This window comes from Budorcas taxicolor, chromosome 5 (assembly GCF_023091745.1).
Source record: "Budorcas taxicolor isolate Tak-1 chromosome 5, Takin1.1, whole genome shotgun sequence".
In the NCBI taxonomy this organism is placed as follows: Eukaryota; Metazoa; Chordata; class Mammalia; order Artiodactyla; family Bovidae; genus Budorcas; species Budorcas taxicolor.
This window is the reverse complement of record NC_068914.1, coordinates 29,067,420-29,092,895: the sequence shown is the minus strand read 5'-3', so window position 1 is coordinate 29,092,895 and position 25,476 is coordinate 29,067,420. Positions and strand designations below refer to the sequence as shown.

Sequence of the window (25,476 nt, the reverse complement as noted above, 5' to 3'; positions counted from 1 at the left end):
TTTTTGGCTGCCTTGAGTCTTAAGTTGAGCATGAGGGATCTTCCCCTTGGGACATGCAGAATCATGCTCCTTTGACCCAGACTGAGATTCATTATTTTAGAAAAGCATAAATATACATTAGCTTTCAGTATCAGAAATGAAAGTAATGGGATCTGGATTACGTGTAGCACCACTTCTGTGATGAACTATTTGAATACCTCAAATTTTTATTGTGCCAATATTGGGAGAGAAAAAAACCCAACCCAGAGAGGACAGTAGATTTCTTATGACTAGAAACAATAAGACGACCCTATCTTGGAACGCGCTTGCGCTCAGACTCAGTTGGCGCCCGCCCTTCTGCTTTTTCTCCAGCCGCCGTTTCCTCCACCTTTCGCGCTCTAGCCACCCGGGGAGGCCAGCGTTAAGGGAAGCTAGGCTCTGATTGGCTCCTTTAAAAGTCTACGGGCTATCTGATTGGTGAATCCAGGACCCTTTAGCGCGGTGAGTTTGAAACTGCTCGCACTTAGCTCCAAAGCTGGCGCTTGGAAGTTAGGGAGAGCGTCGCCGACTTGGTAGCCGCCGCAGCTTTCGCCGCGGGATAAAGCCGGGTAGCGTTGGTGAGGTCAGGGTGTTGCCTATGGGGTGTCGACTCGGAAGGGCTGGCTCGCGGACCTTGGAGGGGGAGTATTAATGAAGCAGGTGATAACTGGGAGGCTGGGCTCTGGGCAGTGGGGTTCTGCGTACCGCCAAGCCCGGCCTTAACCAGAGGCCCCGGGCCTGCGCAGGGAGCGACGCCCAACCTCGGCTTCAGTGGGAGGCGTGGGGGAGCCCAGCCCGGCCAGGCAGGGTTGGCATTGCTGTGGCCTCTGAATTGCAATCTGGGGTCGCGGGCGGCTGAGGAGGCTTTCTGGGGTTGATGGAAGGCAGGTTTGTGCCTTCGTTCGCCGACACCAAGCGCTTGTGGAGTGCCAGGCTCTGCCCTGCAGCTCCTAGCTTCGCCTCCGGGAGTGGAAAGCAAGACTGCATCTCAGCCCGGTGCTCTAATGCCTGCTTCTAATCCCAGGTGGTCGCGGGAAACCGACCGGAAGAACTAACTTGTGGGCCTTCTCAGCTTGCCTCTCTGCTCCCATGACCCTAGCCTACCTGGAGCTTTTAAGAAGACTTATCCTGGGCATAGACCCCGAGAGAACTTGGATTTTTTGGATTTTATTTTATGCTTGGTGGTTGTTACATACAGTGGAATTGGCAAAAACTGGAAATCTAAGAAACGCCGAGAGTTAGAAACGTGTCATTTAAAATCCTTTAATCAGTTTTAACGTGCAGGTCTTGCTTTCTTTAAAGACCTGGAGGTGTCTGGGTGGATGAAGCCATTGATATTTTACATCCTGCCACTAGGAATAGAGGAGGCATTCAAAAGGCATTACGAAGCCACATCCTTTATTTAAAATAGTTGCAACCAGGAAAAGGTGGAAGAGTAATTGAACCCAGCTTTGAAATTGAGTTAGTTTTCAGTTATTTTGTTTAAAATAAGCTCCATAGTTTCATTGTGATTTGGGCATATTACAGCTGGATATTGAAGAAAAGATAGTTAGTCCTAATCCATTGCCATTTGTAAAATTGAACATTTTTAAGATGGCCAGAGTAGTGCAATTTTGTTTATTTAAAAAAGTTTATCTCTGCTTGTGTCTGGAATGATTTTGAAAAAAAAATGTGAGAAATTTAACTCAAGGGTCAATATAACTTAAGGTTCAGTGACCTTTATGATTTTATCAGTGATATAAAATGATGGTTTGGGCTTCTGAAGTTGATGTTTCCGTGGCAAACTTACCAGGAAGTCTTGAGTATCTGGTTGTCATTTGGGCTTTTTTTTCTTAACCATTTTTTTGTGTGTGTGATTCAAGTATATGGACATTCTTTGTTCTTGACATTGCATGGGATATAATTAGACTTTATGTATGGAATTGCCCATTTTCTTTTAGAGTGCTTAGTGATATTTCCTACTTTACAAAAGGTATCTTGAAAGTTTTTTTTATCATGTTTGTGTTACGTGACTCCTGACAACAAGAGAAAGATAAAAACTGTCATTTGAGCAAGTTGAAATGAATATACTTTTGCTGCTTTAAATATTTTCTAATGGTTGAACAGTGTGACCACATTTTAGCTCCCTACTCATGTCTTTAAAAATTGTTTATTAACTTCATAAAAGTATCATGAAGCTACAAATTCAAGTAGCATTCATTGTTAAACTATTTGGGTATAACTGGCACACATTGATGAGCCTTGGAAGTCTTATGTAAAGAACATCAGGGTTTTCTTTGGGACGGATAGATGTTGATGTCTGAATTTGAAAGTTAATTTTTAAAGAAGCCCCCAGGTGGCTCTAGTGGTAAAGAACCTGCCTGCCAGTGCAGGGAACATAACAGACAGTGGTTTCCATCCCTGGGTCAGGAAGGTACCTTGGAGGAGGGCATGGCAATCCACTCCAGTATTCTCGCTTGGAGAATCCTATGGCAGAGGAGCCTGGCAGGCTCCATAGGATCACACAGAGTCGAACACTGAAGCGACTTAGTATACCAAAGTTATCCAGGTATAGGATATACAAACATTTCCAATGTTTCAGAAGCTAAGAAAGGTGGGAGAGTCTTGAGCTCTTCCCCTTGTAAATATTGTTTTAATAGAATAGCTAATATTATGGAAAAATTTTTAAAAATTTATTTGTATTTGGCTGCACTGGATGTTCATTGCCACAAGTGACTTTCTCTAGTTGAGGCAAGTGGATGCTACTCTTTGTTGCGGTGCACCAGCAAGGTGCACAGGCTTCAGTAGTTGTGATGCTTGGGCTTAGTTGCCCTGTGGCATGTGGAATCTTCCTGGACCAGGGATTGAACCTGTGTTCCCTGCATTGACAGGTGGATTCCTATCCACTGCACCGTGAGGGAAGTCCTATTATGGAAAGTTAATACTGCTCTAGGCACAGTGGGAAATTCTTTACTTGTAATATCTTATCAATAACTTAAAAGCACCCTTTGAATTAGTGGCATGTGATCAAATAAGCTTTTCTTCTCATTTTAGGATCTACCGTACCCACTGATTAACTATGGAAGACTATACCAAAATAGAGAAAATTGGAGAAGGTGAGTGGCTTTAATAATATACAAGGAATTTTAAAAAATGATTTAATGGTTTGACATGTAAATATTCAAATTCAGTTTTTAAAGTATCTAACAGTCATTAGTACATTAATATATATGTTCTCATATATATATGCTATATATATAGTAGCATAAGCAAAAAAAAAAAAGTTAACCTTTCAAGAGCACTGAAATTATTCTGACATGTCTCCCTACCAGCATCCCTCCAATAATCTTACATTCTTCTAATACTAAACACTTAAAGCAATACATCTATATATTTTTAAAAAAACACTATTGCTATTTTGTAGGTGTGTTGAGAGTGTTAGGGCAGTGAAATTATGTGCTTTAGTTTTAAGTACGTCTGCATATACTCTCTGAAGTTCTAGTCAGGGTCATGTATTTCATTTGGTGGTTAATGTCTTCATGTCTTTTGATTAAAATAGTCCTCTTGTCTTTCTCCCCCTTGACATTGAGTTTTTGACTACCTAGTTCATTTCTTAAATATATCAACTCTTATTTCAATCATTACCAAGTTGTTCTGTGATTTCCTTCTAAGTTAACAAAAATAATTCATTGAACTCAGGTAATAATTTGAACCCCTTTTGCCTTTTTAGATCACAGAGAATGTAACTATATGCATGATGTGGAACCATAGTTGGCATTTAGCAGATACGCTATAACCATTTGTTGATTAACAGTTTTTCTGTTTATTGTTCAGTCTCCATAATTTGCCTATATTGAAGATTTTTAAATTTTATAATGCTTCAGTTCAGTTCAGTTGCTCAGTTGTGTCTGACTCTTTGCGACCCCATGAATCGCAGCACGCCAGGCCTCCCTGTCCATCACCATCTCCCGGAGTTCATTCAGACTCACATCCATCGAGTCCGTGATGCCATCCAGCCATCTCATCCTCTGTCGTCCCCTTCTCCTCCTGCCCCCAATCCCTCCCAGCATCAGAGTCTTTTCCAATGAGTCAACTCTTCACATGAGGTGGCCAAAGTACTGGAGCTTCAGCTTCAGCATCATTTCTTATAATGCTTAGTTCATTACAAAGTGCAAGTCAGGAGAGACAAAGAGCACTTGCGATGTCTAAAACTCAATTCAGTATATACTGAGTGTTCACTATAAGTTAATCAGTGGCTATTATGAGTAAATTTTAGGACCAGGTGAGTGTTGTACAATTGAGTGAGAGGTAAGAATACTTTAAAAAGTTTGAATTTACCATTAACTACTTATTTGACCATATTATGTAAATGACTGATCTTCCTGAGTCTTTCTTAATAGTGTGCTGGGTGAGGGTGCTACTGGCTTACCTACTTTTGTGTTTAATGCAAGTATAATTTACATCTGAAAAATGTACAGATTTTAAGTGTACAGAAGGTCCACCCACGAAGGATGGTGGTGAAGATCAAATAAGATCAGTTCTCCTTTATTTTTTTTGACCTCACAACGCAACCTGTGGGATTTTAGTTCCTTGAATCAGGGATTGAACCCAGGCACTTAGGAGTGAAAGTGCTGAGTCCTAACCACCGGACCATCAGGGAATTCCCAGATCAACTGGTTACCCAAAGCACAACTACTCCAAATTTCATCAAAATAATATACAATGGATTTTATGTTAACTTAGGTTTTTAAAATGACACCATGACACAGACAATTGGATAGAATTTCTCTATTTAAAAAGAGTTTATATAGCATCAGTTTGTCACTGAGCAAACCATCCTTAATATTCTGATCAAACAAGTAGATCATTTATTTGTTAGTGGTTCTTATCCTTTTTTGAAATACTACTAGTTTTGGAGAAACTCTTAAAAAACTATAAAATAGACTTCCCTAGATATAAATAAGGCCCTCCTAATCGCTTTTGAAGTTACACTGATATCATAGGAAAAATAGTAAAGCTATTTAAGAAAATTTTCATATAATTAAGGGAGTCAAGACCTCCCTTAAAGTGTCCAACTCCAGATTGAAAATCACTTAGCTGGGGGATTTGGCATATCATGCATGTGAACTTGTGCTTAGCTGACTAGTCTATCTCCCTTACTGCCTTTTCCATTCGGTGCCCAACCACCCCAGGATCCCTTATATTGAAATTGTTGCTCATTAGCTAAAGCCCATACATCGGAATCCATGTTCTCAACTTCCAAATGGATGTGAGGCTTCCTGCATTTATTTTATGCCTACCTTGGGTAGGATATTTGACAGGACATATATTCCAATTTGCAAATGATCCTTTTTCTCTAAAATGTGCTGGAAAATTACTAGTAATTTGAATTGTATGGGGAACCTGTGGTGACTATATGGATTTTCTAAACTGCAGATAGGTTAGGTTGTAATTAGCCTCTTCTTTCAGAAGTGATGAGAGTATAATTATGAGTGAGATGCTTCCTTTGTGGCCACAGCAGATGTTTCTATCATGTGACACCTTATGGAATTCAGTCATCTTTTTAAAAATTTTTTTAGTTTGTGGAGGTTGTCACATAGCAGACACTTACTTTGTCTATTTCAGGTACCTATGGAGTTGTGTATAAGGGTAGACACAAAACTACAGGTCAAGTGGTAGCCATGAAGAAAATCAGACTAGAAAGTGAAGAGGAAGGGGTTCCTAGTACTGCAATTCGGGAAATATCTCTATTAAAAGAGCTTCGTCATCCAAATATAGTCAGGTATGGTATAATATCTGAATTTGAATCATTTTACGCATGCTATTTCACAAGTGAATTTCATTGTGAAAATTTTTGCAGTTGATTAATTTCTGATCGAACCTTTCTGAGTGGAATAGAATCCTATTTTTGTTCATTGAGAATGCCGGACATAGAAAAACCTAGGCTTTTAGAGCAGGAATAGAGTTAGAGGGGCTTGGTGATAGAGATTAGTAGTGGGGGCTGGAAAATCAGGATAAACTGGTCAAGGGAGACAAGGAAGTCTTTTTTCACAAAGCTTTGTCACTGTTCCAACTCTGAGAGCTCTGGTCTTTAAGGATTCCTTAATCAGCGACCTGAGATAGGTAGCTAGATCAGGTGAAAGTTAGGATTTAATTGCATTTTGGGAGCTTGAGATTGTGAACAACTGGTAAGGTTAGATAATACTTTAAAAAGTTAATTTCTATGATTTGCCTCAATGGAAAGACAAACTCTAAGCAACAAGTAGTCAGCCTAGAAATATTCTTCTGGACTACAGGCCATTTACCAAGTTAGCACCTGTAATATCACTTAATTTTCAGTTGCTGCCCTGAGGTTCCTTTCTCAAATTCTAGTTTAATACTACGGTTTCACTACTAGGGAAGGTACCACCTCTTCTATTCCAAAACAGTATAGCATGAATTTGTTACTGTAGAAATTTCTTATGGCCTGCTTTTTCTAATAGCAACTATGATGTGTATAAGAAGCCATTTTATTTTGTGAGAGATCAAAAACGTTGAGATTTGTAATGGTTTTATTTTTCAGTCTTCAAGATGTGCTTATGCAGGATTCTAGGTTGTATCTCATTTTTGAATTCCTTTCCATGGATCTCAAGAAATACTTGGATTCTATCCCTCCTGGTCAGTTCATGGATTCTTCACTTGTTAAGGTAAGAATCTTGCCTAATTTTGTTAGTGTTTACCTACTGTGAATGTAAAGAGTCTGCGCTTTAGAAGTACCTGTGTTTCATGAGAATATACGTGGAAAAAGTGTTAGAAAGCAGAACAAGGAAAAGGATGTTTCATTAAAGAATAGTTTGTTTTTTCTCACATGGTCTACAGGTTAGGTTGTTAACAGTTACCCATTTCGTTACTGGATAGTGCTTCTGGCTGTAAAGTGAAAAGTGCTGCCTGAAAAAACATGAAAGAACTAACGTGTGTTGTTGGAAACTCGGATATTCTGTTCTCTGTCAGTCAGATGTGTGTAAAATAAAAGAACAAAAGCCTGGGACAGGGTGATGCTAGCAGGCAGTTTCATTTTATTCTGGATTTGAATATATATTTTGGTTAATTTATTGTAGAGATTGTTTCATTTAAATTTAAAATAATTATCCTTATACCATCTCTACCAAACCACTCCTCAGATGTAGCCTTTGTTTTATTAGTAATCTTAGAGATAACTTGTATGTCAACTTTGTATGTGTATATACATAAACTTTTTATAAAAATGGGATTTTATATATATTAGAATATATGCATTACTTTCCCTTTTACTGTGTAAAACGTTAGTCTACGTAGGTCTACCCATCTTTCTAATGTCTGATATAATTGCATAAACCGGTTCCCCACTGGTGGACACTGAAGTTGTTTTCCAGCTTGGTGACTCATGTCCTTATGGTCAGTGCTGCAAGGAATATCTTGATATTCCTGTGTATCTTTATAGGAGTCTCACCACTGAAATCAGTGGGTTGAGGATGTTTATTTACGCTTAAAATCTTGATAGTGCCAGTTAACCCTCTAAAAAATTAGACCAACATCATGGTGTATGTATATTTTTTAGCACATCACTGTCATTAATCTTTTTGATAATGATACTATGTGAAAAATACATTAACATCATTTTGCCTTTCGTTTAACATTTTTTGTTTCTTAGCCATTTTATAAACACTACATATTTTTCACTGATGATTCTGTTAGACTTTTTTCAGTGGTTTCTAAGAGCCTTTTATTGATAATGTGTTAATAATAGTTCTTTAATTCCTTTTTTTTTTGTCTTTTGTTAATGGTGTGTATATACCATTAGTTATTTTTACAATTTAACATACTTCTACATATCAGTACATGACTTTTTAATGTCTTATTTAAGTCTTCTTCATGCAAAGATCACATGTATTGGAACAGTACATGACAGTGTTTTTCTAGTGGTTTCAGTAGATTACCATTTCTCCTTTTGTCTTAAATTCTAGATGGATCAAAGATTTATTTTGATGTAAGAACTAGAGTTCTTAATTTTTTTTCCAAATGCTAGCCAGTTGTTCCAACTGATTGGTTTTATGTATTTTATAATATTGAACTTTATAGTCAATACTATATTTTATATTTCTGTAGTACCCATGTTGCTTCAAATGTCAGTTACATTGTGTTGGCAACAAGTATCTTAAAAAACACTTCTCTGAACTGCTAAACAACGTTTTGCCATAATTATATCTATTTAAATACAGTCATAATAGTCTATTTTTTAAAAAAATTTGTTACCAGTGTTTCCAAAGAGGAAATGAATATATAAAGATAAAAGATAGAAATGGAAAAGATTAAACTACTCAGGGCAGAACTAGAGTTGCTATAAGTATATAAAACAAAAGTTTAAGAAATTCTCTATGTAGAAAATTACCTTATTACTTAAGAATTAGGGACCAGAATAAGTAAAAGAAAATTTCTTACATCTTTGAAAGAAGGCTGCCAAGATTATTTAGAAAATCATTTCATCATATCATTTCTAATTTATATTTCCTTCTTCCAGAGTTATTTGTACCAAATCCTACAAGGGATTGTGTTTTGTCACTCTAGAAGAGTTCTCCACAGGGACTTAAAACCTCAAAATCTATTGATTGATGATAAAGGAACAATTAAACTGGCAGATTTTGGCCTTGCCAGAGCTTTTGGAATTCCTATTAGAGTGTATACACATGAGGTACGTTTTTTGGTGCTTTTGTTATGTGTGATTGAGGGATTGTTTTCTGTATTCTTTAAGACAAGAAAAAATACTCAGAAAGATTTCCAATCTGTGCCAGTATCAGTTTATTGCCTCTCTAGTCTAAAGTAACCCTTCATTGTCCGCTATGTGAAAATGCATCTGAAACTTTTGAGTGTTTTTCCTTTGCTGGGATGTTACCTTTGACAGCAGAGGGTGCTAGAGACAGTAGAGGGTGCTAGAGAGGCATTGCAGGAAGGAGTCATTTATTCTTACAAGTCAGCCTCCGATTATTACAATCCTCTGTTACAGTTACTAGTCCTGTATAGTAAAGGTTCCCTGTTCAAATTACATGTGATTTCTGTCTCTTCCTGTCTTGAAAAAGACTAGTTAAAAGGTATAACCACATTTTGTCCCTGGTGTATTGATGACTTGGCTTTTTGTTTGCTGTTTCTGGAGGGAAAGGGAATGCTGAATCACAGTTAAGGATTATTGGAAAACCTTGTCCTCTGTGGAGTTGTCTACCCTTGTGCTCAAAGACTTCCGCTAGATCAAAACTTGTGACAGTGCACCTCTGGTCAGATGTCTTGGCTCCTTTTTAATCATTCCTTTTTATAATTTTTCCCATGGATCTGTAAATATATATTATTTGGTTTCCACTGGTTTAAATAGACACTGTTGCCCTCCATTGTGATAAATTGGATATGCTAAAATAGCAGATTGGTGCTAGACCACTAATAAGCTGTTGTTTGCCTTGGTTGTGGTTTTATCTTGTAAGCAGTGCAGGCACTTGTACCGTTTAGTGTCAGCCCAAATCCAGTGTCATTGTGCTTTTGTTTTTAACTGAAAGCTGTCTTGACTGTTTTGATCCTTGCCTTTTACTGATTTGAAAAGACTTGGTATGCTTTTATCTTTTCCTGCTTAGTGAATATAACTTACAAATGAAGTATTTATCTAACATTTAGTATTGTGTATAGTTAATTGACTTTAAAACACTATCAGAGACAATCGTGCAGCATTCTCAAGGACAGTCCTAATATAAATGTTTACATTTAGGTAATTTAATGTGCCACATTTATTCCAAGTAAGGTATTTTCTTTGTAATAGGTAGTGACACTCTGGTATAGATCTCCAGAAGTGTTGCTGGGGTCAGCTCGCTACTCAACTCCAGTGGACATTTGGAGTATAGGTACCATATTTGCTGAATTAGCAACGAAGAAACCACTATTTCATGGGGATTCAGAAATTGATCAACTCTTCAGAATTTTCAGGTATTTTTTATTTACGCTTGAGCTGTTAAGAACTTAAAAATTAACATGTAGATAGCAAGAATTATGTTGATGCTTTAACTTGTAAGTTTTTGTTTTGCTCTGGCTTTTTAGAGCTTTGGGGACTCCTAATAATGAAGTGTGGCCAGAAGTGGAATCTTTACAGGACTATAAGAGTACATTTCCCAAGTGGAAGCCAGGAAGCTTAGCATCCCATGTCAAAAACTTGGATGAAAATGGCTTGGATCTGCTCTCGGTAAGGAATGCCCTTTATATTGGTTTTAACACCATGGATAATTAATTCTGAATGTACTTGATTTTGTCTTTACCTAGGAAATAGGAATGAAACCAACATTTGTTGACCTAGACACATAGCTGTTATGTCTGTTATGTTTATTACTAGCTCCATTTTAATATATGTGCTGCTGAAGCAAGCACATTACTAGTTCCAATTTAGATATGAAAACCTCTAGTGGTTTTGAGAGGAGAATTTGGCATTTTTTTGTTGTCCTTGTTGATTTGTTTTTAATCTGATAGATAGCTATAGGTACTCTGAAGGAGAGGACAGGGTTAATAATAACGCTGTAAGTGACTGACTTGGAGTGGCCCTCCTTTCCAGCTTTTTTGTCTTAGTATTTACTGGTTTTTAGTTTTTCGACATAGGTATCTTCCTTATTTTTTCATATTTTTAGTTATTTAAGCCTTTGCTGCATGAATTTCCATTTCTCACCTTGTGCCTCATTTCCACATCAGATAGGTTAGCAAAGGGATAAATGTAGTTCTTAAAACTTTCCCCTGTATTATGTTGCTGTTCCAACTAAACAGCTGTGTTCTTTAAAAATAAGACAAAAATAATTTGTTAGGATAAAATAAATTGTCCTAGACCTGCCCCAGGAAATTTATTCTAGAACAGTATTTAAATACTGAGGTGTTAGAAGGAGCTAAATCTTATGACTCTCAGGTAATGTAATTCCAAAAAAGAAATTTTGGTAGGTTACTAAACAGAGGAAAAACATCTATTGCTGTATCGTCATACATGTGTTCTAATTGATCTCTGGGCCTCTTTGATAGGTTACAATCATGCCGCCAACTCCAGCTCAGATTTCCCAAGTGCTTACAGTGCAGTCCAGGGTCCTTTACTGCCTCTCAGATATTTTGTGCATCAGTATTGATGATGTGATGTAAAAGGCCCTCTGTATTCCTGGCCCAGTCTGGGATTCTTGAACATTTCAAAGAATGTCACTTTAGTTAACCAAATGAAAATCGTGTTGTCAATCACGGTTCCTTAGTCTTGCCAGTATTGACATCTTGGCCTGGATCAGTTTTTGCTGCTGGAGGCAGTCCTGTACATCATTAAGATACTTAACAGCATCCTGTTTCTGTGTCCTCTAGATGCCACTAACACGTTTTTATCCCAGTTGTGACAACCCCAAATGTATCTACACATTGCCAAGTATCCCGTTAGGGGCAGTCTCACCAGGTTGATAATTCCTACTGTAAACCATATGTTAGTCTTGGTTTCAAATTTCATCTTTCTCACTTGTAAGCTCTCTGAACTTCGGCAAGTTCCTTAACCTCTTTGAGCCTCAGTATTCTCATCTGTAAAGTGGGACTAATTCCTACCTTTAGTTGTCAGGATTAAATAACATGAAATGAACGAAGTAGAGTGCTAGCTATAGAATAAGAGCTTAAGTGGTAACAAGATAGTAAAAATATCTCTAGGTTGGCTTATTGATTTAGTTTTAAGATTTCTTTAAGATACATTTTAACTTTATCCAAACTTTTCTGCTGATGTGTAAATAAACGTTAACGCTTAAGTTTTCTGACCATAGTTCAGGTAGTGACTCATTTTAACTCTGTTTATAGCATAGTGCACCCTGGTTTTGTTTTTATTAGAAACTTGCTGAAAGCTACATTAGAAACCTCTATAGTTAATTAGCACAATTTCAGGAATGTTGTAAATAACTCAGAGGGCCTTTTAATTCTCGAAGTAAATATAATTAACTAGATAATCTTTCTTAAATTTATGCTTTGGTTTTAAAGTTATCCATGAATGCTTGTGTCTTAAAATGTAATTTATACCAAAAAGGTTATCAAGATATTTGTGATTTAAAGAATAGATCATTTTAGAGCTAGAGGGTGAGGTAAAACATTCATGTGGTTTGGTGTTAAACTAATGGGAATGTTCATTTAGTAGTTTTTCTTTAAAATTATTAGCATATGGCTTATTGGTAGAAAAATAAGGCTTTTGGGGGATTTTTTTTTTTCTTAAATAAATAACCTTTTAAAATATCTTTCCTTCACACAGAAAATGTTAATCTATGATCCTGCCAAACGAATTTCTGGCAAAATGGCACTGAATCATCCGTACTTTAATGATTTGGACAGTCAAATTAAGAAGATGTAGCTTTCTGACAATTTTCCTGTGTTGTGTCAAGAGCAGATAATTGTATTTTTACTGTTCTTATCTGTTTTTGTCCTGTGTATTTTTCTTTTCTTCGTTGTAAAACTTAATCTGTACTTCATCTTCTAATTTCAAAAGTAACTTAAAAAATGTAAATACTGTTCTATATGAATTTAAATATAATAATTCTGTATATGTTTGTAGATCCCACTGTAACAGCTGTTTGTTACTATAATAAAACTATATAAATCTAGTATTGATGTCAGGAATCAGGAAATTTTTGAGTTAGCTTAAACCATCTAAAATGCTACCCCAGTCTTCTTTTCTTGTTGGAAATACTAAAATTTAGGAAAGTGTGCTAAATTCAAAGTTCATAATGCTTTGAAGTATTTTTATACTCTGTTTAAATTTTCTTGTCAGTTTCTTGTTATGTGGTAACTATACAACCTGCCTAAAGATGAATATTTTTCTACTGGTATTTCAATTTGTGACCTAAATGTTTAGGCATTCAGAATGAGAGAACTATCCAGATTTGAGAGACGATGCTTAATTTATAGAGGTTTTTAGTAACTTGTAAAACTAACATTAGTATATGCCAAAGCTTGCTAAGTTTTACAGTCAGAGATCAAGGGCTGTCCACAGCAGGAAAGAACAGTTTAGAAAATTTATGAGCTGTCCTATTTTTAGGTAGGTTATGAAAGTTCTTTGTCTGAGTGAATTCTTGTGCTTTGGTCAGAGGTAATAACCATACAAAGGAGTTGCTTATCTTGGCTTTCAAGTCTGACTAAAACTCTTTGCAAATTTTGACATAGTTTAGTTTATTAGCAGCCTTCTTAGAAGGTTCTAATGTATAATTATTTAGCCAAGATCACTAGCTTTTGGAATTGTTTAATAATGCTGCTCATTGTGATTTTTTACCTGTACGTAGCCTAATTTAGATTGTTTGTTAGAGGCAAAAGAAGTGTCTCTAAAAATAATTTTTATCGTTTTTAGTGTACGTTTATCCATTGGCCGCCCATATGCTCTGTTTTTTATGCTGGTTACCCATGACCGGAATGAGCCTTCTTGTGTGGCTGATCCAGTTGAGTATGTAATGGGTGATCTACCTAATCTTGTTGTCTTCTAATTTTTTCACTTGAGGAGAAGGTATGGGTCACTTTCTTTGGCAACAGGGCATAAGGTGAGAGGTTTGGTGGCCGCCTTCTAGGTCTTTTGGTGGAGGCCAGCCTGCAGTAAGGGAATGCAGCTAGAGATGGAAGTCGTTTGAGGTCACACTGTTGAGAGGTTTCATGGCAGGAATTTGTTAAGTGAAAGGTCACGCAAAAGAGGTAATTGAGGTGGTGAAATGGAGTATCTGCAGACTGTCTATGAAGTATTGAAATGGGTCTACTTTTCAATTGTGCATTACAGAACTTTAGCAGTGTAGAATCAGCATTGATAACTGATACCGCTACCCGTCTGCCCCCACAGACTATCAGTGTGTCTTATATAATTATTTCTTGGTCCTTCTGTTTCGATAATATGTAGATGCACTGGTGTCACCGATGTTTGGGGCCTTGTGGATTTGTAGCAGCAGCCTGCCTGCATGCTCATTGCTATTGTTCCATGCAGTCTAATTGTTTGAAAAGTCAGTAGTTCATCAGTTTAGAACCAACTTGGTGGACCAGGGAAATGAGATGGAAGAACCCTGCCATCAGTTGCTGTAATGAGACATACTTTTTGTTCTGCTCCAGCTCTCTGTGTAGTCCTAAGTAAAGTGTTTATGTCAGCTTCAGTGACTAGTTGAAAAGCCACTGAATTGGGTCCTCATCTCATACATATTTTTAAATTGGCTTGTGCAGTGGCACTTCTGATTGATTTTAAAGTGGATCTTGTCTGTGGGTCAGTAGCTCTTAAATCTGTTCTGTGCTAGAAACACCTGTGACTAACTCTCTTCCTACCCTGAACAGTTAAAAGTCCCCCAAGATGATTCTGATGTAGCCAGTTATCGCCAGTTGGTGGTGACTTTAACAACTTCGGACCAACATCTAGTTTTAGTTGTCTGAAAACTATGTTATCCTGCATTATCTCTAACTTTTTCTATTTCTGTTTTAGGCTGTACAAAGTTCTTTGGTGAGGGGAGAGGTTTGTGTATTTTATCACCAATAGGAGACTTCCATATACTGTGACTAATGCTGTATCTTATTGTCTGTAGGCTTTAGAGAAGGATTTGTTGTTGTTGTTAAACATAAAATATAAAGGCAGTAATGATACAAAGAAGTTAATACATAATGTATAATAAAATCATTAATTTATATGTGGACATGGCCTGTGTGAATTAAATGTTTGAAAAAAAAACATTTTTTAGTGAATAAAAGGTCTTTTGGGGACTTGGATTTACAATAAAATAATTTTCAATTAGTAAAAAAAGGAAACTTGAAAGTTCTGGGTGAAATATACTTCTACATTAGTGCTTCTAGCAAACTGTACTTAATAACAGGTCAACTTCAGCCCCATCCCTATTTAAATAGTTGCCATATTCCTAGGACCCTAGGGTCATTTTGCATTTTGTGGACAAAACAGAGACATTTAGATATGTCTGTGGGCCGTAGAGTTTGAGAGTAGTAGGCATTGTTTGAATAGGTCTGGGGCAAGATGGATAGAGTATTGAGAGACTAAAGAGAAAGCGAAGGATGGAGGGATAAAGTGTGAAAGTCCTTAAAGAGGGAGAGACTCCTGACTTAGAAATAACATCTAGGAAGCAGCTCAGCTGGGACAGTAATGGTACTGACAAGGACTGTAACTTTTGACCTTTGGAGAAAGGAATTATAATTGGAAGCAAGAGTAGACCTATTCAGTCCCATACTGAATGTTTGGATATTTATTTAGTAGTTTGAATATTGAGTTTCTAAGATGCCTTAAAAACTTCAGGAGAAATGTGTTGAGAGTCATAGACTTGTTTGTTGAGAAGGGAAAAAGGTATCATAACACCTGCATTCCTTAGAATACTGAAAAGTCTGGTTTTCAAACTTGAATTAGGATCTGGAGAGCTTGTTAAGAGATTTCTTGTGCATCCCCAGATTAAGTAGGTCCTGCATAGCCATGAATATACTTTCTTAGCAAGTTCCAGGTGGTGATATGATGGTCCAAGGACCAGTTTGAAAATCACTGCATGGGTAGTTCTCAGAAATCTGGAGAACCGAACAGAAACCTAGTCATCTTGTTACCTGAGGAAGCATGGTGCAGAAGGAGAAACTGACCCAGAGTCAGCATACATGTAGAAGTTGAATTGGAATTTAAACTTAAATCTTCAGTTCAGTTCAGTTCAGTTGCTCAGTCGTGTCCAACTCTTTGCGACCCCGTGAATCAGCACGCCAGGCCTCCCTGTCCATCACCAACTCCCAGAGTTCACTCAGATTTATGTCCATCGAGTCAGTGATGCCATCCAGCCATGTCATCCTCTGTCGTCCCCTTCTCCTGCTGCCCCCAATCCCTCCCAGCATCAGAGTCTTTTCCAATGAGTCAACTCTTTGCATGAGGTGGCCAAAGTACTGGAGTTTCAGCTTTAGCATCAGTCCTTCCAAAGAAATCCCAGGGCTGATCTCCTTCAGAATGGACTGGTTGGATCTCCTTGTAGTCCAAGGGACTCTCAAGAGTCTTCTCCAACACCACAGTTCAAAAGCATCAATTCTTTGGCGCTCAGCCTTCTTCACAGTCCAACTTTCACATCCATACATGACCACAGGAAAAACCATAGCCTTGACTAGACGGACCTTAGTCAGCAAAGTAATGTCTCTGCTTTTGAATATGCTATCTAGGTTGGTCATAACTTTTCCAAGGAGTAAACATCTTTTAATTCCATGGCTGCAATCACCATCTGCAGTTATTTTGGAGCCCCCAAAAATAAAGTCTGCCACTATTTCCACTGTTTCCCCATCTGTTTCCCATGAAGTGATGGGACCAGATGCCATGATCTTCGTTTTCTGAGTGTTGAGCTTTAAGCCAACTTTTTCACTCTCCTCTTTTCACTTTCATCAAGAGGCTTTTTAGTTCCTCTTTCTGCCATAAGGGTGGTATCACCTGCATATCTGAGGTTATTGATATTTCTCCATCTTACATTGTCATTATTGAGAATTGAGAAAAGTGAACGGCGTAATATAAAGATTCCAGTTTTAGAGCCATGTTAGGGCTTGGTTCCCAGTTCTGCCAATTCCATCTGTGGCTTTGGGTAAGTCATTCAGAGTCTCTGAATCTTTTTCCTTAACTGCACAATAGAGATAATAAATGGCATTTATTTATATAAATACATAAGTAGGATTGTAAGATCGTTAGGGATATAGATGGGGCGGCCAGGCGTCATGCATACACACACACACAGACGTACGCATACAGATATAGTACATGTCTCTTTATCAGGATCCCCTAATGTTCTCTTCAATGCGTTGCAAAAATTGGGCAGTAAGCTATTTTTCTGTCACAGTAATTGGTTCTTAAATCTTAACACATGGCATTTAACAATGGCATTACAAGGTGCACTAGATGGGGGATATGGGTCAAGTTCCTGGTACATGGTAATTCCTTTCTCCTTGGAAGTCTCCCACTTTTTTCTTACATTACTCTTAGCAATTTTATTTTTTCCCTTACTGAGGGCTGGGGCCATGTCCTGTTCTTTCATCCCCACAGCCCTCTGTCTAGAACCTCAAGTGCTAGACTAATCCCAGGCCTTTAAGGTCGCTCATAGGTTATGATTCCATTCAACAATAACTGAACATCTCTGAGCAGCCACTGTGCTTCACATACACTTCCTGTTTTTCCCAGCAATCTTGTAAGGGAGCGGGCATCTTCATCTTAGAAATGGTGAAACTAAGATTCATAGAGCTTAAGTAATTTGCCAAGGGTTGCAAGGCTAGTTAAAAGGAGGAGCAAGGACTTGGGAGCTTTCTGACTTCACAATGTTCTCTTTTCTTGGCATTGGGTTGGTTCCCAAGATAAATTGATAGAACATGTATTTAGTTTCTAAAGTTTAAGAAGAAGGCAGGCAAATAGTAAAGCCAGTGCCACCCAGGTGCCAAGGAGTTCCCACCCAGCTCAGGGTCCAAACCAGCCCCCCAGGTTTCAGGCTTCCCCATGGAGCCCCAAAGCTCCTGAGACCTCTGCTTCAAGGTTGAAAGGACCAAGGTGAGATAGTTTTCAGTGTTCATTTTCCTGTCCCACTTTTACGATGCTGCATATGGTCCTCTTGAGCTTCTTAATCCTGGCTCCTTTTTCACTCAGATGACCCAGATTGGATCAGAGTGATAAATCATAACCCAGCAGCAATAATTGGTTCAAGGGGTGGGCAAATGACTTATAAGACCGATGAGGGTCCATTTTGCTATGGAAACCCTGAGAGAATGAAGTCTTTCTGCTGACGCTGCTAAACTGGGATGACAGGGCTAGGAGCCTGAGGCATCTCCCCCATTCTGCCAAGAAAGTGATAAATAGAGAAAGATTCTTGGGGGTTTGATGTCCCTGGACTCTGGTCCTCAAGCCTGGTTCTGGCAGAGCTACCTTAACGTTTGGAGCTACTCAGGATCCCTTGTAGGTGTAGAGTTGTGGGTTTTTTGTTTTTGCTTAATTTAGTTTGAGTTGGGGTTCTGTCATTCCAACCCCAAAGAGTCACAGCCATCCATACTAAAATAACAATCGTATGCTTTTAAAGGAACCTCCAACTTAAGCACCCTTACAGTTATAAATCCTTACATAATTAAATATCTTCCCTTTAAAAGCTCTATTGTTCATAATCATTGTTTTAACTGCAGCTTCTAGTTTTGGTTGTGTAAAATGGTACTGATAGAAATGCATCCCTATTGTTGTTTCAAAGAACCTACAAACTTGAGGAATGTTTATGTATATGTACCTACTCTTACCAGTTAAGGAGTAGAAATCTGTAAAATACACTGCCACAGGCAGTCGTTTCTTCTCTTGAGATAAAATTTCAAAACCATGCTATTCTTTTCTGTTAAGGAAATGATGGAATAACAGAAGCAGAATGGGGAGAATTTATATCCTAATGAGCGTTAGCTTTTGTAAAGAACTTTGTAGTAATTAAATAGCCTATGCTATTTCAATAGAAGCTTCCTGTACTATAAAAATGCCCTTAACTATAAAACCACAAGAATAATTATACCACAATATATACTTATTATAAAGGACAGAAAAGGTAGATTTCCCAACTGAACACAGCCATTTGTCTCAATGGTTCTGGTGATCATGACAAACATATTTATGTGCAAGAAAATATAAATCTATTCTTCATGAACTGTGTTCACTGCTTCAAGGATCCAAATGGGAAGCCAAACGTTTGCTCTATCTTAAATCTTGCTAAAATTTGAACATAGTTTTAGAAATGCTTTTTGACTTCTTATTTGAATTACTTCTCATGCACAGGCACTAATGGAAAATGGTTCAAAACATAAAAGGCTTGTGATTTCCCAGGTGAGCACAAAACTTTTTAGACTAGTCAACATCAATCTGAAGCCTCAGGGACTGGATGACAAATGCGATGTTATTTATATGTTGGGAGCTCTTACCCATGCTAACAGAAAGTTCTAGCAGCTTGCTGCTGCTGCTGCTGCTAAGTTGCTTCAGTCGTGTCCGACTCTGTGTGACCCCATAGACAGCAGCCCACCAGGCTCCGCTGTCCCTGGGATTCTCCAGGCAAGAACCCTGGAGTGGGTTGCCATTAACCATAAAGGGCAAACATCTCACCTCTCTCACCCCAGATTTTGGTATTCATTATGACCCACAAAGGTCCATCTAGTCAAAGCTTTGCTTTTTCCAGTAGTCATGTATGCATGTGAGAGTTGGACCATAATGAAAGCTGAGCACCAAAGAATTGATGCTTTTGGACTGCTGGGTTGGAGAAGACTCTTGAGATTTGGACTGCAAGGATATCAAACCAGTCAATCCTAAAGGAAATCAGTCCTGAATATTCATTGGAAGGACTGATGCTGAAGTTGAAACTCCAATACTTTTGCCACCTGATGCGAAGAGCCGACTCTGATGCTGGGAAAGATTGAAGGCAGGAGGAGAAGGGGATGACAGAGAATGAGATGGTTGGATGGCATCACCGACTCAATGGACATGAGTTTGAGTAAACTCCGGGAGTTGGTGATGAACAGAGAGTTTTGGTGTGCTGCAGTTTGTGGGGTTGCAAAGAGCCGGACACGACAGAGCAACTGAACTGAGCTGAACAATGTAGGAGATGTGGAGGACGCAGGTTCGGTCCCTGGGTTGGGAAGCCCCATGAAGGAGGAAATGGCAAACCACTCCAACTATAAAATGTTCATATAAGAGAGAACCCAGGTGATCAGTGAAGTCATCAGAGAATGCTGCATAGATTTTCAGTTCCTAGAAATTAAAAGTGTAATAGCCAACAGTGCACGCAGCACATGCAGGCCAAGCACACTGTAAGATGTATGGAGTTTTTCTTTGGAAGAGCAATGGTGATGTTCATTCTTCACTTCCCCTCAGAGGGTAATAGGGAGTTTAACTCAGATCTACAGGTATTTTAAATAGTCACAGTCTGAAAAATAACCAAAAAGCAAACTTTATCCAAATACAATTGTATAAAAGTATGTATCAGATAATAAACATTGTGATGTTAATATTATATATTCATAAGTCTCTGTCAATGGAATAGCTGGCTCATGTATAAAGGAAAAAGGCAAAGAACTTCTGCCTTATCTCTTATATTGTTTTTTAAGGGAAATATCTCATGTGTTACCATATTTGGAATATCTCCTAGCAAGGCTGAAAAGCAGGGAATAAACAGCAATAATTCAGTGTGCCTAATGGCACAAAATAAAGGAGTTGTTCACAAACAGAAAACTGGACTTTTGAGCAAATGTTTATTTAAATACAAACAGCAACTCCTACTTTTCCTGTTATCTCCAATTATGTGATGCAATATTTTTACCAGAAGAAGTGCTTTTTAAAAACAGCCTTCCAGGGAGCGAATAAACAATACTATATTTGGCTAACAGCTGCTTTTGGAAAATGAGATGTCAGCAAAGCTGAATGTTGTTTAAAGAAAACTAATTATCCAGCTACCTTTGACTTGGATCAGAGTAAATAAAGCACTTCCCTATTTGCACAGAAATGTTTTGTCTAGGATTTAAATATTAGGTATTAGTCAGATATTTCACTTCCTCACTCATTTGCCATGTGGAGCAAATTGCATTAAAGTATCCCTGTGTTTGATTTTGCTGCCAGAACCACTTCAGGTCATCTGGTGCTGCAGAGCCTCCATTGCTTTCTTGCTTCACCGTCCATGAGTTTTTCTGTTTGGTGTAAAGCAGTGTGTTTATAGACACACGGAAACACAGGTGACCAAGTGATACATAGAGTGGTGGCATATGTGGGAGTTAAATTATGCAAATGTCAGGTAATATAAGTGTGTTTGCGCTCACATGTAAAATCAGAAGTAATGGAAATACCACCAGATTTTGAAAATTCATTTGAGGTTGGCAAGCCATGTGAACGGTAGCACTGGTATATGCATTGCTGTTGGGCAGTTTGGCAGGAAAAACAGGCCTGCAGCCCTTTGTCAGTGTTGTGTCAACCAGGCTGTGGCTTCCCTGAGTTAGAGCTTCTGTAGGTAGGTGCCTATGGTGAGGACTTTGCTTATTTTCACATTGACCATTTTTAAAACTTAATTATATATTCCATATCATTAACATATACCTCCTCAGTTTTTTAATGGCTGCATAGTATTTCCTTATATAGTTGTATTTTGATTGTGCAGTTGTATTTAACTAGTAATGGATGAGACTTTGGGAGGTTGTTTTCTTTGCCTTTTTTTTTTTTAAAGAAAATTTTATATTTATTTTTGACTGTATCAGGTCTTAGTTGCAGTGCCCAGTACCTTAGTTGTGCATGAGGGCTTAGCTGCCCTAAGGCATGTGGGATCCTAGTTTCTGAACTGGGGATTGAACTTGCATTCCCTGCATTGGAAGGCAGATTGTTATCCATTGGACCACCAGGGAGGTCCCTCACATTGGCCATTTTATAATTTTAGATATTTTTACACTCTGAGGCAGTCTTACCTGAGCATTCATTAAATGGGGGTGACAATGTTAGGGCTGAAAAACAAACTGAAACTTTGGTTTTTGAAATGAGCTTTAGATGGGCTTTAATGGTCTTGAAGGCCAAACAGTGCCTGTGACACATTTTAGAGCAAGTCTCTAGTTAGAGTGAAATGTTAGTGTTAGTCTTGAGAAAACAGAAAGCAGCATAAAAGCCAAAATGTACTATAGTTGTAGATTTTGAGCAAGCATGCCCCATTCTGTGGAAAAATCAGTATTGAGTTATGTATATTGTTTAAGAATATATCCTCTAAAATATGGTATGTGCTTTTCATATAAACAGTTCTTAGAAAACAAGTCTAGGAGAGACACAGTTTTAATGATTCTGTAAATGTTTATTCTTCCAATAGGTATTTATTGAGAGGTATTATAAGCCAGATACTATGTCATGAGGACAGTGTTCAGCTAAATAATCTTATCTTGGTGGACTTTACAACCCCTTATTGGGAAGACAGGTTACAAACAAGTAAATACATGTAATGGGATATTAGGAAGGGACTCTTCCTGTTTTTACTTTGGCCGTTAGGGTAGTTGTTAGAGTAGTTCTCAGAATTCCATACCTGGTATGCAGATTTACAAGGAAATGACTCCAAGAACCTGTCCCACAAGTCTTAGGTCCAGGATAAGCTACACAATTTCCAGGGCCTAGTACAAAATGGAATGAAAATGTGGGACCTCCTGTTAAAGTGTTGAATTCCAGACAACAGCAACAGAACATTAAATCAGGCGCAGGGCCTTTCCAAGTGTGGGGGCCTGTCTGACAGGTCACATGCCTATGAAGTTGGCCCTGCTTAGATCCTTTAGCCAAAAAAATAAAAGTAGAAAAGCTTAGAGTAGAGAAGAGAGATTTGGGGGATTGTGATCTTCCGAAAACTGTGCTGTGCTTTGGGAATGCTACTATCTAACTCACCCAAGTCTAGTGGGGAAGTGGTTCAAAGGGACCCTTGAAGAGCTTTGAAATGTGTTTCTTGTCATGAGGAGACACAGACCCAGTGCCTCTTGGAGGCCTGAGAAACTAACATTGAAGACTGACCAGGTGCATAGCTCCTACCCACGATATCTGCAGAACAGTCAGGAGAATGCCACTGGGATGCTATCCACCTGCATGTCTAGAACTCGTGGGGCAAGTGTTGTTTGCCTAATTGGATTGGGTCCAAGGGGGAGAAGCTGGGAGGGGGTTTCTTGGGCCAATCTGTATTTGCCAGATGGCATCAAGTTCTGTCTCCAGACAAAGAATGGAGTCTTTTCCTGACATTTAGAATAGCCCACTCTGACTCACAGTCCTTCAGGCTCCTTTGTAAAGTTAAGCATACTATGAAAAAATTTTGTATGAACTATCAATAGCAATATACAGTGGTCCTGTATATTGATGGGTCCTGTGTACCCATCACCCAGCATCGTTTTTACTACATTTGAAACTCTCGGCATGTCTGTTTCTGTTCACAACTCCCTTTCTTTTTCCAGAAGATGTATTCCTTTATACTTTTTTCAAATTTTCTGTATACTTTTACAACATATCTATCTTTTTCATCATCATCATTGCATGCCTTTATGCTTTATGTAAATATATAAAATTCTAACATTTATTTTGTTTGGCTTTGTGAGGCTCATCCATGTTGATAAATGTAGCTATTGTTCATTTGCTTTCACCACAGTAGAATATTCCATTGTAAGACTCTACTAAAATTTATTCACGTTTCCTAATAGACACTTGTTTCTCTTATCTTGCTGTTATGAACAGTGGTGCTATAAGTTTTGTTATGTGTGTCTCCATCTGCTCCCGTGCAAGGGCTTTTTTGGGGCACTGCGGTGGGGACAGACCCATCCGTGTCCTTCCCCTGCTCATTCGGTATCTCAGGTTGCATTTCCCAGATTCCTGTGTTTCAATGCCTCCCATTGGCAGGAAAGAGGGGAGAGAGAGGTCAGAGTGCCTATCTCTCTGTCACTCAGATGATGTTGCCTCTGCACCTCCAGCTCCCACCTCACAGGTCCACCCTGGTTCTAGCTTCTACCCAGATGCTTCAGCTGACTCCTGGTCTTCTGACAGCCTCACTCTTCTGTCCCTATAGACTGGGGTGAGAGTGGGCTCCTGAAGCGGCAGGTCATTGGTTGTCTCACTGTCTGCGGTTTTACTTCTCAGTGTTTTCAACCCACAAGACGCCAGTGCGGCCGCTCTGCGCGACCCTTAGTATGCATTCCCGCTCTGCATTACCCTCCAACCCGGTTACCAGGCAGGGTTTCCGCCGACCATTAGTGGTTCTGCTAAGCCATTGGCTGGCGCTCCAGTGGGCCCCTCCCCCAAGCAGCAACTGTCAATGAGCGACCGTTGGTGCGCCAGGCGGCCAACTGTTCGCGGATGGAGGTCCTCTGGTGGAGGTGAGGTAAGAGGCAGATCTGGGCTTTCTCCCTGGGACCCTCCAGCTCACCCCGCCTCTGGCCAGTGGATGAGTTGGGCTGGGGTCAGGGGAGCAGGCTGGGGGCTGTGCCCTTCAGGGCTCCAGAGCCCGCACCAAGGCTGCCCTCTGGCCAGGTCCAGGCCTTGAGGCAGCGGTGAAGCTCTCCCCCATCCCTGCCTCTGTGACCAAAGGCAGCGTAGTCTGCCTGGGACGCAGTCTGCTGGACCAGCCTCTGCGATTTGGGTGGCCTGAGGAGCCTGAGGGCCACTTGGGCCCTGGGCTCCTGGCTTCCTCAGGGATGACAGCTGGGCAGGGGGCTGGGGACCTGGCCCTGAGGGAGCTGCCAACAGACCTGCTTCCTCTTAGCCAGGACCTGGACCTCACAGAGTGAAAGTTGAGCCTTGGGACCTTTCCCTTTCTTCTCAGAACAGAGAATAACATTTTTTTTTTTTTTTGGTGGAGGTTTACAGGAACTGTGAATTGACCTCTGAAACAAAGGATCTGACACCAAGAAGTTTGCAACAACTAAGCACATCCCTCCCTCACCTTTCCTAAAATAGGCTTTGCTGAGAGCTTTGGGGAGTTTAGGGGTTTTAAGGCAGGAGCCACCTTTCTCCTTGCATGGCCCTCAATAAACCTTTTTCTGCTCCAAACTTTGATGTTTTGGTATTGTTTGGCCTCAATGTGCATCAGGCACATGGATGTGTGTTTTGGTAACACCACCTGTAACTACCTAAGAGGTATAAAATTATTTGCCTATTTATTTTTTCTTCAGAAAGCTTTATTGTTTCCATTTGGTCCAAGGTTTGGGCAAGGATTCCAAGGTGGTTAAAAAGCTGCCTGGTGGCTGTAGAGAGGGGCTTCAGGCAGAAGCCCTGATACCAAAGAGGCACCTCCAAGGCCGCCGGACTGCAGAGGCTCCTGGTTGTATTGGAGTTGAGCCTTTGGAAGAGATGCTCACTCAGTCCAGCCTGGGAACCCGCCAGCCTGTGGAGGTTGGTTTGGGGGTTGCCCATCTTCTTGATGAGTTTCACCTGCTTATCTAGGAAGCGACTCTCCTGGAAGTCACAGAGGTGGAGGTCTGTGTGGGCAGAACCCAGCGCATGCAGATCCAAAAGGCCTGGCTCAGGTTCTCCTTGAGAATGGCGGCTTCCATAGCATCCTGGGTTTTACCCCACTCGTTTTTTTCCCCTCCCTATATATTTATTTATTTTTGGTTGCATCAGGTCTTAGCTCTGGGGTGCAGGATTTTCACTGTGGCACATTGGTGTCTCTCTAGTTGTGGTGAGGGGGCTCAGTAGTTGCAGACTGGGCTTAGTTGTCCTGCGGCATGTGGGATCTTAGTTTCCCAAACCAGGGCTTGAACTCATGCCCCCTGCATTGGAAGGCAGATTCTTAATCACTGGACTGTCAGGGAAGTCCCTACCCACTCATTCTTGAGATGGTTTCTGCATATCCTGGAAGGAGCTCAGCTGCAGCACTGGTTTTGCATTTCAAGAGACACTTGGAGCCTTCCTGCTTCTCCTGGTCCCATTCGCAGAAAATGTGGCTCACACCCTCCAGAGCCATATCCTCACAGTGGAAATAGACACTCATG

General features: G+C 39.5%; 1 protein-coding gene across 1 annotated transcript; it reads left to right on the top strand.

Annotated features, from left to right (window-relative positions):
* Nucleotides 1-3,076: 3,076 nt before the first annotated feature.
* CDK1 (cyclin dependent kinase 1) lies at nucleotides 3,077-12,379 on the top strand. The gene is made up of 7 exons (XM_052640500.1): nucleotides 3,077-3,113; nucleotides 5,623-5,779; nucleotides 6,560-6,683; nucleotides 8,534-8,704; nucleotides 9,812-9,975; nucleotides 10,087-10,228; nucleotides 12,281-12,379. Exons 1-7 carry the CDS (start codon nucleotides 3,077-3,079, stop codon nucleotides 12,377-12,379), a joined length of 894 nt encoding a protein of 297 aa, XP_052496460.1.
* Nucleotides 12,380-25,476: the final 13,097 nt, after the last annotated feature.